This window comes from Pyrgilauda ruficollis, unplaced genomic scaffold (assembly GCF_017590135.1).
Source record: "Pyrgilauda ruficollis isolate IOZ18807 unplaced genomic scaffold, ASM1759013v1 scaffold54, whole genome shotgun sequence".
Taxonomy (NCBI): Eukaryota; Metazoa; Chordata; class Aves; order Passeriformes; family Passeridae; genus Pyrgilauda; species Pyrgilauda ruficollis.
The window spans coordinates 875784-889367 of record NW_024527044.1 but is presented as its reverse complement, the minus strand read 5'-3'; the positions used below and the strand labels follow the sequence as shown (position 1 = coordinate 889367).

The 13584-nt window shown below is 37.4% G+C and overlaps 1 protein-coding gene across 1 annotated transcript in view; it reads left to right on the top strand.

The window, feature by feature from the left end:
* Positions 1–3281: 3281 nt before the first annotated feature.
* The window catches only part of WDR35 (WD repeat domain 35), a 42169-nt gene continuing 31866 nt past the window's right edge, over positions 3282–13584 (top strand). Inside the window, exons 1-9 of the mRNA XM_041480869.1 lie at positions 3282–3364; positions 3933–4036; positions 4818–4900; positions 6233–6325; positions 7512–7640; positions 7851–7984; positions 9571–9736; positions 9833–9978; positions 12005–12130. Of these exons, the coding sequence (XP_041336803.1) occupies positions 3341–3364; positions 3933–4036; positions 4818–4900; positions 6233–6325; positions 7512–7640; positions 7851–7984; positions 9571–9736; positions 9833–9978; positions 12005–12130 (1005 nt within the window). The 5' untranslated portion in view covers positions 3282–3340. The remainder of the gene's footprint in view (positions 3365–3932; positions 4037–4817; positions 4901–6232; positions 6326–7511; positions 7641–7850; positions 7985–9570; positions 9737–9832; positions 9979–12004; positions 12131–13584) is intronic.

The following is a 13584-nucleotide window of genomic DNA, read 5'->3' as shown; positions in this document are numbered from 1 at the left end:
TGCACATGGGACTGTGACTTCAGGTATGCCCACACAGTGATGTTAAGCTGGAATATAACACGAAACAGCACAAGTGAACGTGGGACACAGCTTCAGCTGTGCAAGGGCAAAAAAATGAGACTATAAACCCTCCAAGAATGCTGGATTTGGCTGTGCTTGGTATTTTGTGGTGTGTCCCTGTACTGACATTAATTTGCTTTAATACAATTAAAGTTAGCATGGGACGTCCTGGCTATACTACACTTGCTTCCTCAAAGTGCTGTGCATGCATATTTTTTTTATTTCTCCAAGTCATGGAGTTTTATATCCAGCACTTTACTTTGCTTACTTTCATGTCCTCTTCTTAGGCATGAGTATTATACAGGCATTTATAGGGACAGAATATGCCTTGGCCTCTGTAATTGGTAAGAATAAACAAACTGTAAATCTAATGCAAGACTTTACAAGTTCTTGGCAATTGGGTGGGGATGACATCAGTCCTATTTACACTAAAGCCAGTTGTCAGATGAGATGTAAAATTTTATAGGATAGTGGAATATTGTCCTGGAGGCCAGATGTATCTTGCAAGCTGTCAGCTAGGCAGGCTTTGATTCATGCACCAGTATTCATAACTTCATTTCATATCACAAATGATAATATTTATATTCAATTCCTCTGAGCAATTACCTGCCTCACTTTGTGAGTACCACATAAAATTCCAAGATGATATAAACTACTTGTTTAAAATAGGACATATTGTTGTTCAGAAAAATTGGATTTATTATCCAGTGTGCTAAAGACAATAATTACACACTCAAAAGAGACTTGATTGTTTATTTCAGAGTTGTGCACCAAGGCCTGGGTGCTCAGTGATGTTCCAAAAATCCAGCACATTGCCTATAAAAACTTTTTAAACTTAGTAAAACACAAAAACATAGTAAAATTTCTCCCTGAATACAGTAAAATTGCAGTACAGATTCTTTTTGTCCATGTGCAGTTCATGAGTCCCGAGTCAGTTTCAGCTTTGGGGGTCTTTCTGTTAAGACCACCACAAAGTTGGAGGAATACCTTTGGTCTGTGTAATGAATTCATGAGTCCAGTCATTTCAATTCCATGGCTCTGTGTGTGGTTAGCAGTACCTGATAAGGTCCTTTCCACTTCTCAGCTAGTGGAGTATCTTTCCAGGTTTTCAGGTAGACTTGATCTCCACGCCTGAAAGAATATATTGGTGACTTGACTGGGACTGCTGTTCTAAAGAGCAAGTACCTGTGTAATAATCTCAGGGTTTTCTTTAAAGATGAGAGATAATCTGTTAAAACTTTCTCTCTTACCACATCATCTGGGCAGTTTTTCCTGTCAGATTCACATTATGTGATATACCATACGGAATTTCAAATTTTTCTGGATTTCTCAGTACAACCTGGCAGACTCCTTCCAATGTATCAAATCAGTGGTTGAAAAGGGAACTTTAACATATACAGAGTTTTGGTGTGCCCAATTCTACCTGCAATTGGACTAAATGCATCCCTTCATCCAGTCTTACCGTCACTACTTTCCTGGCCCCAATTATCACTATCCTGATTATTTCTCAGAGAAACCAACAATTGTACACCTTCCTCCTCACTATCCACTTTCAGACACCTTTTCCCTATACTACAAGTGGAACAGCAACAAGATAATTTCCTTTTCTTTTCCATCATCATTAACACATTTGAATCAGACACCAATAACCTGCATTTCTTTCTTGTTTTATGACCATTTCTCAATGAGAAAAATAAATCCACACACAGGATTTCATTCCACTTATCCAATCTTCTGCAAAACAACAGTTGTAGCATGTTATTATAATGTAATGTTCCTATTTCTGTCCACTTTTCATCACGATCCAATTTTGGCCACCATTGAGTACAGTATTCCTTTAACTTCCACTTTGTAAGAAGTTCTCCACCAAACTTGTCCCAATGATTCAAAATATATCCTAATGGAGAACAAGGAGAAGGTTTAACTGATTGCCCTTCATTCCAAAGGGCATATTACTATTTACATAGTAATTAATGTATTCCACATTACTACCCAAAAGAAAATGTTTTTTTACTATGACTTCATAACACTCCACTTGTCACTCTCAAGCATGTATGAGTTTTCCAAAAATTCTACTACACAATACCAATTCCATATCTATATAATATTATATCAACCCCTCTTATAGTCTCTTTTCATAAGTTGCATCTCCGCATCTCTCACCCGCTCCTGGATGAGGAGATTCTTGCACAGTCCCAGACCAAAAGGCCAATGGGCGCTGGAGTTACAGTGCTACAAGTGACATAGTTCTTTTATTAATTGCTGTTCTACCTTCTGTTGGTTAGTGACTCTCTTGCTTCTCATGTTAATTAGTCCACGTGCTCAGTCTTTCTTTGCTTTTGGGCTGGTGGGTTTCTTGGGTCCGACAGTTGCAATCTGCTGCTGCTGGAATTACCCCTTACCCAGTCTGAGCCGATTGCCGCACAATGCTGAGCTGACTTTATTCCTTTCTTTCTTAGCTTGGGAGCTCTGCCAAGTGTGGGCCTTGTGGCCCATAAATTCTGCTTTCTTTGTGTCCATTATCAGTGTGACATCCTTCTTCCCAAGCTTTATTAACCTCCCCCTAGGTCTGAGATCATCAAAACTTGTCCAGCTGTAACCTTTAACATGGCAGTATTAGCGACAAGTAATTTATCTTTCTAATACCTCAACATCACTGAGAGCTTGTTAGTTGCTCTCTGTTCCAACGATTACGTCCCCTTCCTTTTTGATTAGGGATGGCTTAAAACTGAAAGAGGGCAGCTTTAGGTAATATATTAGGAAGAAATTTGTTACTGTGGGGGTGGTGAGGCTCTGGCACAGAGAAGCTGTGGATGCCCCATCCCTGGAAGTGTTCAGCGCCAGGCTGGATGGGGCTTGGACCAGCCTGGTCTAGTGGAAGGTGTCCCAGCCCATGGCAGGGGGATGGGATCTACATGGTCTTTGAAGTCCCTTCCAACCCAAACCATTCTATAATTCTATGTTGATGTAAATTACACTACAAACACCGCGCGCAGACAACCTGCGGTTCGCAAACTTTGGAATTTTTCTTCGTGTAAAAGCAGCGTGACTCTTATTAACGAACTGGCAGCGCTTTCGCTTTCTAACCAAGAGGAGCACTCCCAAACCGCCCGGGTCGAGAGATGCCCTCACGGCCCGGGCAGGAGCGCGCGCACCGTTAATGGCGGCGGCCGCTCCCCCGGAAGCGGCGCCATTTCCGCTGGCGGTTGCCAGGGGGACGCGGGGCTGGCGTGGCCGCGCTGCCGTGAGGGCCGGCCCGGGCGGCTCCGGCTCCGCCGGGATGTTCATCTACCTGTGCAAGAAGGTGCTGCTGGGGAGGCGCGGGGCGGCGGAGGGCCGGCTGCCCTCGGGCAGGGGGAGCTGCCCTGGGGAGTCCCGGGGGTCGGGAGCGCGGAGGTCGCGGGGGCTGAGGGGAGCCTCGGGGCGAGGCGGGCGGACATGGTGCGGCACGCCCGGAGCGCTGCCCCGCTCTGTCCCGCCGGTTCCCTCGGCCTGGCTTGGGGCTTCTTCGCTCTCCGCTGCTCCGGCAGCTCCGCGGCTTTTCCCCCGACAGGCTTTGGACGCGGCTTTTCCGCTGGAGACCGAAGCGCTGTGCGCTGTGTGACCCCTGCCGCCTGTCTTTGTTGCTCAGACACCTTTGCAGGTGTCCTGTTATTATTATTTACTGCATGAGTTCAATTGCTTGAGGGCGGCACAGTTTCTCTAGTGCTTACAGTTCTGTCTTCTCTCTTTTTTTGCATGTACAGGTCTGTTAATAGAAATAAATTTATCTCTTGTGCTGTTGTAGGTGTCTCTGAGGTGTTCAGGCAGACGATGCAAAATAAAATGTGGTTATCGCAACTGTGTAGAGATACAAAATACTTCTTTTTCAGATTGCAATTCCCGGTAATATTCGATTAAAATGTATTTCCTGGAATAACCAAGGTTACATAGCCTGTGGTGGAGAGGATGGATTACTGAAAGTTATAAAATTTTTTTTTTTTTAATTTTTATCTTGAGAACAAAACCCACCGCACTTAAGCACAAGTTCTTCCCCGAGTTACATGACAATGTTGCATATGTTTTAAATCTGTACATAGCTATTATGTATTTCTTCCAACATCAAATTTTTTCATCACTGTCTTATGTATACAATTTTTCTCCAACTGCTCTTTTTTGGCACACAAATAATTTGTCTACCCATTAGACCCATTAGATCTGCTGAAGTTTTCTTCACTGCTGCTTCCTTTTTTTTTTTCTTTTCAGAGCATATAATTAATTATTTTTGTGTAGGCTTCCTGTTTATTTTGGAACTTACTTTGTTATTTCTTGATTTTATTTGAATGTTCTCTACCATCGTAATTATTTTACAGAGAAAACTGTGTATTGTCTTTTAAATAAGTATTTTCCAGGAAAAGTAAAATCCATTTTCAAAAATTTTTAAACTTTTTTTTCTGAATGCAAAGAAATGTGGTGACTAAGATATTGTTGTGGGGTTTTGGGTTTGTTTTTCTTTGGTTGTTGTTGTTTTTCTTTTTTTTGTTTATTTTGTTGGCTTTTTCCCCTGAAAAACTGCTAGACCATAAGGCACGTATCAATTTGGATGACAGATGTGAACAGCAAGCACATGGAACTGAGGGGTGAAAATTTCATACTGCAGTTACTATGTACTTCTTTTTAAGTGGTTCAGTTTATGTAAATAGTGATTACAGCTTCAGTATTCATAGAAACATGGTAGCATGTATGCTTTGTTAGGTTTATTTTCATAGTGAATTTTGTTATCTTTTAGATGAGGCAAAGATAAAGGGACTAGCAACGCCTAACAACATTTCTGTGACTCAAACTCTTGAAGGTCATAGTGGTAAGTGTATTTGGGCATTTGGTCTACTTTTAGTTAGAATAGAAATACAAGATTTTGTGAAGCTGATAGAGTAATTTTGATATAACTTTTTATTGTAAATCCAAAATAAAGGTTGTGAGTATTCAGCATGGTATGTAACAGCTTGGCTGTATATTTTTACCATGATGTCCTGCATAAGGCTCTTTGGGTTTTCTTTTTAATAATGTCTGTGAGATTACGTGTTACAGTAGCTTTCCATTTTCTTCTGAAGAAATGAAAATTGGTTCAGTACACTTGATTTCTGTGTTAAATGTATTGTAATTTTTGCTTTTATTGACAAATTACAGAATGTGTATATGGATAGACTGCAGTGTACAGACAAAGTTTAGAGAGGTTAGGAAGCAAGACGGAGAAGTGTAATGTGTGAAAGTAAAAATTTAATGCAGCAAAATTAGGGAGAACTTAACTTCTCACATGAGAAATGTTGAATGGTCATCAGCCATGGACAATGGGATATGAAGAGGATGCTAAAATCCTTGCATTATTTGAGGAAGTGGATTTTTTAATGAGGACTTGCAGTTGAAATCTTCCCAGAGTCAGTTTATTTTAAGGGCTTAACTAAATATGATTGGAACAAATTAACTGCGAGGAATTGATTTAGTGAATACTTTGAATGGATGTCTTCAAATCTGAAATAGGTTACTATTACCTTAAAAATACCTGACAATTAGAATATCTTTGATTGCATCTGTTGATAATGTTCTTGACTGAAACACTAAAAATGGAAAGGATACAGGGAAAATGGGTACCCAGCAGTGAGGGGAGCAAAAAGTGTGGTACAATTTGATCTGCAGTATGGAACTGATAAGATTTCAAACATGTTTCAGATATTTGTGAGTGGGATCCCATATGAAGCTTGAGGGTCTGAAGGTGTGTAGAGTGCTCTTTTGGGTAACTGTCAGGGAGATTATGTTTTAAAAGTGTAGCAATAGTGAGGCTCAGACTACTAAGAGGAATAAAACCCCCAAATGTCCTACAACTGTAAAATTTTGTCCAAAGTGTCCCAAAGTGTCAGAGGTGGTCAGAAACTGCAAAACCATGATTTGGGTTTTGGGTGTGGAATCAACACTGAGCAGGATTTGGAGAGGAAGTTGCTCCAGTGGGTGAATACAGAAGCAAGAGGAGCTCTTGGGCAGAATTTTGAAAGAGGAAATAAATGACACTGAAAGAAGCCTACAACTAAATCAAAGTCAGCAATGTAAATTTCTGAAAAGCTCCAGGTTGATTAAGTTGGAAGTTGTATTTTTTATTAACTGAAATAATGGCAATAAAAAGCTTTTTATCAATTTCTAGGTTTTGTTCAGGTTGTGACATGGAACGAACAGTATCAAAAATTGACTACCAGCGATCAAAATGGCCTCATCATTGTGTGGATGATGTACAGAGGTATTCTGCAGGATAAACTTGAGATGGGATGATCTGTGTCATGAGAAATATTTTTTCCCTCACTTGCAGTTTTTACTGTTGTTTTTCAGAGTGTTTATTTTGCAGATTGTGTAGCTCAAAATAGTTTTAAAATGATTTTCAAGTTTTATTGTAGTACTTGTCTATTTTTTTTATAGTGTAGTCACATGAGACAAGGCACTTGTCCTGCAGAGCTACTGTAGATGAAGATATAAGTGCTTAGCCATGTGCTTGATAAACTGCTCTAAATTTTTTATCTCTGTTGCTTGGAATGCAGTATGCAAAATATATTGTGCAGTGAGCACAAACATGTTAGTAGACTACAAAAACTTATCAACATTGCATAAAGCATCAACTAAATATGCTCATAAAACCTATCTTTAGAAATGCAAACATGTTAGTAGACTACAAAAACTTATCAACATTGCATAAGCATCAATTAAATACTCTCATAAAACCTATCTTTAGAAATGTAGTGAACCAATCTATCTTTAAGGTAGTGAACCAATATGACTAACCAGTGAATGACTATAATTATCTTTTATTGCTCTTGAGCCTTTCACACACACATACTGCAGTTCACTGGAATTCATTTAAAAGGCAGCAAACCTCACAGTCAAGGTAAACACTTTCCAACACATGTGGGAAAGAAAAAGAAAGTAAAGGGTTTTCCTATTCTCTTGGGAATTTTAATTTAATGAAAAATGGAAACAAATAAAATCCTAGCTGTTCTTCTAATTTCAGGAGTAAAGAATAAAAGTCTTTCTGGCTGATACATGGTGGCTACTGTCACATAAATAATCTGTTAGTTTTGAAAAATAATCAGTAAATTATTTATTACCTATTCCTAGGAAAGCCAGTTGTTCCCTCTGTTTATGTTTCCTATTTTATTGTCAGTTCTGAAATTACTTAAGCACTTAAGAGCTCTTTCAGCCCCTCTTGGACTTTGGCTCTCCTCTCCGAGTCCTCATTCATCACCATTGGCTTTGGAAATGAGCAGCTCCCATGGGAACACTGGGTTTTTGTGTCTGTGTCTTCTGGGGACACTGTACTGTAGTCTTGCTAGGCTTTTGCTGAAAGGACAGGTCAGTGGTTAGCATGTACCTTGAGTCCTCTAGAGGTTTATCAAATCACAAGTGTAACTCAGTTTTTCTTTCACTTCTAATAGGCTCTTGGTATGAAGAGATGATTAACAACAGAAATAAGTCGGTGGTTCGAAGTATGAGCTGGAATGCTGATGGACAGAAGATTTGTATTGTATATGAAGATGGAGCTGTGATTGTTGGATCAGTGGATGGTAAAATTTTAAGCCCTACTAATTGTTGTGCTATCACACAAATTGATTTGTAGTGCTATATACAGAGTGTCTCTGTTTCACTAGGTAAACATAATTAATAGTTACTTACTAATTGTTGCTTTGACTTTAGCTGTTTTAGTTTTTACATTGGTAGCTTGCATCCTGTTTTTAATTTTGTGGTATGTTTATTAAGTCAATGTTTTGTTCCAGGCAATCGCATTTGGGGAAAAGACTTGAAAGGCAGCCACCTGTGCCACGTGGCCTGGTCCTCCAATAGCAAAATTTTACTCTTTGGAATGTCAAATGGAGAGATTCACATTTATGACAATCAGGGAAATTTTATTGTAAGTTCACTGTGGTATAATTAAGGGTTGTAATTATAACACCAGGGTATAATGATAATTATATATAAGGATTATAATTTAATTCAACAGATATAAAAGCTCACTTCCTTTTAATTTATTTAATGCTTTTTAATTGGTGGATATCAGTACTGAGAACTGCACAGAGCTTTTATTCAAGAGTTCTTTAGCTTTTTATTATAATTACTTTTTTTTTGGTAGCTAAATGATTATCACATCAACTAATGCCTTTCGGCCTTGCAATAGTTACTGAAAATGTAAAAGTAGGAATGGTCAGACTGCTGAAATTAAGTTAAACTCATTGGGACATCTGAAAATCTTTACTTTCAAAGATGTTTGTGATGATAGGTCAGATTTAATATTTTTTAGCTGTTGTTTTTTTCCTTTCATTATTTGGAGGAACTAATGCTAGCTTAAAGGATACTGCCTTCCTACAGCTTCTGCTTTTTAAAGTATTAGCATGCTTTTGGAAAAAGCGAAAGTTTATTTTCCTATTGCTCCTATTATTCTTTAGAGAAATCCTGATAGTGAGTAGAAAAATAAAGGGAAATAGCTATAGTATATTGTTGAATTCCTGCAACCTAGATTTATGTATTTATTTATATCTACTTTAAGTATTGGAATATGACTATAACAAAAGTAAAATACTGACTTTAAAACCTGTGTATTTGAGACCATGTTCTTAACTTTTAGATGCTTAATATGGTGAATTTTCTTCTCCTTTCCTTTACCTTCCTAAGAAAGTATCTGCTATCCTTCCCATTTTCTTTTCTTTAGCCTCCCACTGTATCTTTCTTTCTTTCCACTGTGTGAGTCATGGTATTCCGACTGCTACAAATTACTGAAATTCTTTAAATAATTTGCTGTCATTTCCCCCACCACATCAACAACATATATGGTTGTGCTCTCTCTCCCTCTCCCCCTCTCTCCCATAACTTATCTGGCATTCCTCTTGGAATTGATTCAGGAATACTCTTTATCTTTCAGACAAACCCTTACTTGTGTTACCAGGTATTCTGGGCTAGTTATTGCAAAAGTTCTCTTAGTTGGTGTTATAATTTGGACAGTAGTTTTTTTTCCAATTATTTTTATATGTTATTCAGCAAACTTTTGTCAAGAAAAAGCAAAGAAATGTTTTTTTGTTTTGTTATTTTTGTTGATGTTGTTGTTGCATTTTCTTTTGTTGTTTTTAAAATATTGTGCCTATGAATCGTTTGAAATAATAATTATTTTTTTACTGTGTTCCAGGGAGTTTCTCTTGTCTATGTACATGTGTCGGTGGTGGCTTTTTATGTTGTTGGTTTTCTTTGTTTTTAAGTTACTTTTAAAAGAAGGAAAATGCCAACATTAGGGTACTTCTTTGTAGTTAAAAATATATGTTTTTGTATGTCTGATCTGGCTTTTATTATATAAGGAAGTTTTTCAAACCCATAAAATTCTGAGAACTTCAAAATATTTCTTGGGACAGTTTTGCTTAGACATTTTGTCTTTTGCAAGTGTCAGTAGAGATTTAAATTATTCTTTAATTAACATGTTTTCTATGACTTAAGTTAACCATTCTTGCGCAGGTGAAAATGAAGCTGAGTTGTTTGGTGAATTTAACTGGAGCCTTCAGCATTGCTGGGATACACTGGTACCACGGTACCCAAGGCTACATTGAACCCAACTGCCCTTGCCTTGCTGTCTGTTATGATAATGGGAGATGCCAGATAATGAGAGATGAGAATGACTACAGTAGGTACAAATTGTAGGGTGCAAGTCACTGACCTTCTCTTGACCCAAAATGCCTATTTGTGTTGATATGCTTAATGTTTATTCCTTAAAAACTAGATCCTGTTTTGATTGATGCTGGTATCAATGTAGTGTGTATTCAGTGGAACTCCAATGGAAGCATTCTGGCACTGGCAGGCTCCCTCAAAGCAACTTCTCAAGATAAAGATATCAATGTTGTGCAGTTCTACACTCCCTTTGGCGAGGTAAAAATATTTGATAAGTAATATGAATGTTTGGTTTTTTTTTTTTTTTTTTTTTTTTCCTAAATTTTGTTATGTTTTGCTACAGGGTCATTACTGGTGGAATTTGGATGCCAGAATGTAGATGTTTAGTGGTTTGAGGTATCCATCTGGCATATCCATATGGATCTGGAAACAGGACCATGTACACTTTTAGAACATTAGCATAGGGGCCAGCATGAAAATCCCAAGTGCCTCTCAAAACACTAGTGATAGGATAAGTGTGGTGTCTGACTTTGAACACCAGATCCCTGAGATGAGACTATGGAAGAAAAGCAGTTTGGAGCTTAGGCAGCAGTCAAGATGTCAACATCTGTGTATCAAATCCAGAAGTACTTGTCTTTCTACACTGGCTGTGTAAGAGACCTGGGCATCTCTAGATTAGAAGCTGAAAATACAGCAGTGAATGAGTATTGGTATTAAATACTTGGTATGTGCTCTTTTATATGGAATGAGTAAAACTGAAAAAAGGCATCCTGTATCAGTAAAAGCAATGGCTCAGAAACCTCAGAAAAGCTAATTTTTTTTCTAAACTTCTTAATTTGGCTGTTAGGGCTATTGTTTTGTAAATGGTTTTTGTCCATCCTGGCTTTTTATAGTAGATTAAATGTTTGATAGTTGAGAGACAACTGCTCAGTAAGTTTTTGTTGTGCTATTTTTGTCTTGCCAGGTAATATCCCGTTCCCTCTTAGTAATATAGGTGAAAATGAGTAAGTTAGTGTTATGTATCAGAGTGTGATGAAGTTTGTCCTTTGTACAGAGGAAGTACTGGCCAGCTCTGAGCTGTGCTGTGACAGGGGTTAAGATCCAACATCATCTGCAGAGGTTGCCTTAGTTGAAAGGATTTAATGGAACCAAAGGTTTTGGCAATAATGTTGCATCTCTGGTTGCTGATGTCCTTCGGATTAACTGAAACCGGTGTTCCAGATTTTGTATTTAGTATTTCAATGTAAATTCTTCTGGTTTTAGAATTGTTTTGTACTTGTTCTGATACTCAGATATGGTCTTAACTGTTTGGAAGATGGTATTTTCCATGAATAATGTGTGAGCAGTATTTTGACTTGGTATTTGCATCTAATCAAAGGCATGAAGTAGGTACTCAAAAGGAAAGTTAGACCTGAGCATCAATGCTGTACTCAGTAAAATGTATTTTTTAAAGCCTAAGGTTATTCAAAAAAGTACAGTAAATAGTAGATAAGTGTATATTTTACTACATACATCTATATTATTTGCAACTAAAAAGGTACCCACAAAGAAGTACTCTGTGGGACTAAGGTTATAGCTTTTGAAAACATTTTTTTCTAATTGTTTCCTTCATTCAATTTAAAATTCTTCAGCAAAATAAAGATATTGGAAAAAAGATGGAAAGTGTACCAACTGCCTTTCTTAGATTCTTTTGGAAAGGGGATAGAGAAGAGGAAAATGTTCATTGCCTCCGTGAAAATTGTGTACCTCTGCAGCTAATTAATTTCATGCTCTTGACTTGGAGTAGGGATATGTTTTTATTTGTTTAAGCTATCATCTGTAGTTAAGAGTGCTGTACATGAACTGATTAATACACTTCCAGTGGCAGTGAAACTTCTGAGGCATGTCAGGATCAGTGCTACTGCTGTGTTTTAATTGTGACTGAATTCATAAAGGCGATTCAAATTACCAACCAAAGAGAATAATGTTTATACTGTCATTCTCTATCTGTTTATTTTTTCAAGCTTGAACTATCACTGAGTCCTGTTGTATCTTTCTCTCTGGAGAAATAAAACACAAATGAAAAAACAACAAACCAAATCTGAGGTGAAAGAACACGTTATGGTGTACACCTTAAATATCACTCTTTCTTTGCATATGTATTGCAATCTGAGAATTGGTGTGGGGTACTGTAAAGAATATCTGTAGGGTTTTTTTCAACAACTAACAAAACTGTCATTTATGTATTTTAGAGTGGCTTTCCTGTAATAAATTCAAATCTTTTTCTTTCCTTGTTCTAACCAAGCACTTACGTACGCTGAAAGTTCCTGGCAAACAGATCTCTTCCTTGTCCTGGGAGGGAGGTGGACTGAAAATTGCACTGGCTGTTGATCATTACATATATTTTGCAAACATTCGTCCACATTACAAGGTATGTAGTAATGTGAAACTTAATTGTATTAATAAGTTTCCTGTTACTTGCTCTCTTTCTGATCAGATTGAAAAAGTAGCTTGTTCTAATATACAAACATACATACATACATACGTGTGTGTATATGTATATATATGAAACTAGTGCTTAACTTAGGATTGCAGCTTGATCAACACTACTGACTTGCAGTTTTAGTGGAATGTGAGAGTCTGTCTTGGAGATGCAGTGACTTAGCCATTGCCTTTACAATGCATTTGGACTTTCATTTTCACAGTAAGGAAACAGAACTGGGCACGATTCTAAATTTGGTAGGACTTGAGGATGTCATTAGGTAAGGCTGCTGTGTTTTCACTGCTGTTTGGTTAACAAGGTTGGGCTGAGTCATATGATGGGAATTGTTTGAGCCTACTTTACTGCCATTTTTTTTGGTGGTGAATTATTCATTTGAGCTGGAAAGCTGAGTAGACGCCTGAACAATAGGAGTGAGAGCAACCTGATAGATGTACTTCCTGCTTACATTTCAGTTCTCAATATACTTCTTACAAGTGTGTATCATCTAATTCTAAATAATGTTTTATCTTGTTTACCACCTGAGTTTTTTCATTTAGTGTCATTTTTTTTTTGGAGTTAGAACTATTTCATTTAAATTTACAGTTTAACAAATAATAGCAATTACTGTCCAGTATAGAGTACTGTATACTTCTTTTCACAGCAGAGGACATGTTCTTTAATCATCAGTGTGTAGCCACTGTAATTAGAGAGAGTGCAATGTGAGGGACATCCTGCAGCTATATTGAAATGTATTTTAGTTAGGGAGTTGTAAACATAAATCTGCTAGGAGGCTTTTTCAAACAGTTTGTTGTAAATATTCTGGAAAGACTTTAGAAATCTGAGCTGGAAATTAGTCTTGCAGAAAATGCTACCTAGTGTTTATTCTGGGAGATGTGCAACAGCTGGAACACAGGCCTGTTGCTTTTTCTTAAACTCATCAGCATCTAGGAGACCATGTGTGTTTCAAGATCTGGCATAGTTTGCAAATTAATAATACTTTGAAACTTTTGTTTTAGGAACTGCATGTGTAAGGTCATTTTTTTTCCATTTTGCACAATTGAAAAGGAAAGAGAGATGTTCAAATTAATTTATTTCTGCAGCAAATAAACTCTTAATAAGTTGTTAGTGTACTTTATTTCAATGTTAAGTATTTTTATGGTGAATGATACATGAAGAAAACATGTTTTTCTTCATGTTTTACTTCTGCTATGTTTTGGTAATATAAGTAACTCCCTTTTAGGAGCTATGTATTCTAAAAGGTGACAGTCATTAAATGGGAGTGATTCAAAGTTACAATTATCTGAGGCTGGAGTGCAATTAATGACCTGGAGATGAAGAGTTAATATCACATTACCAGTGTACTGAATAATCTGTTTTCCTCTCTTTTTCAATAAGCCATAATA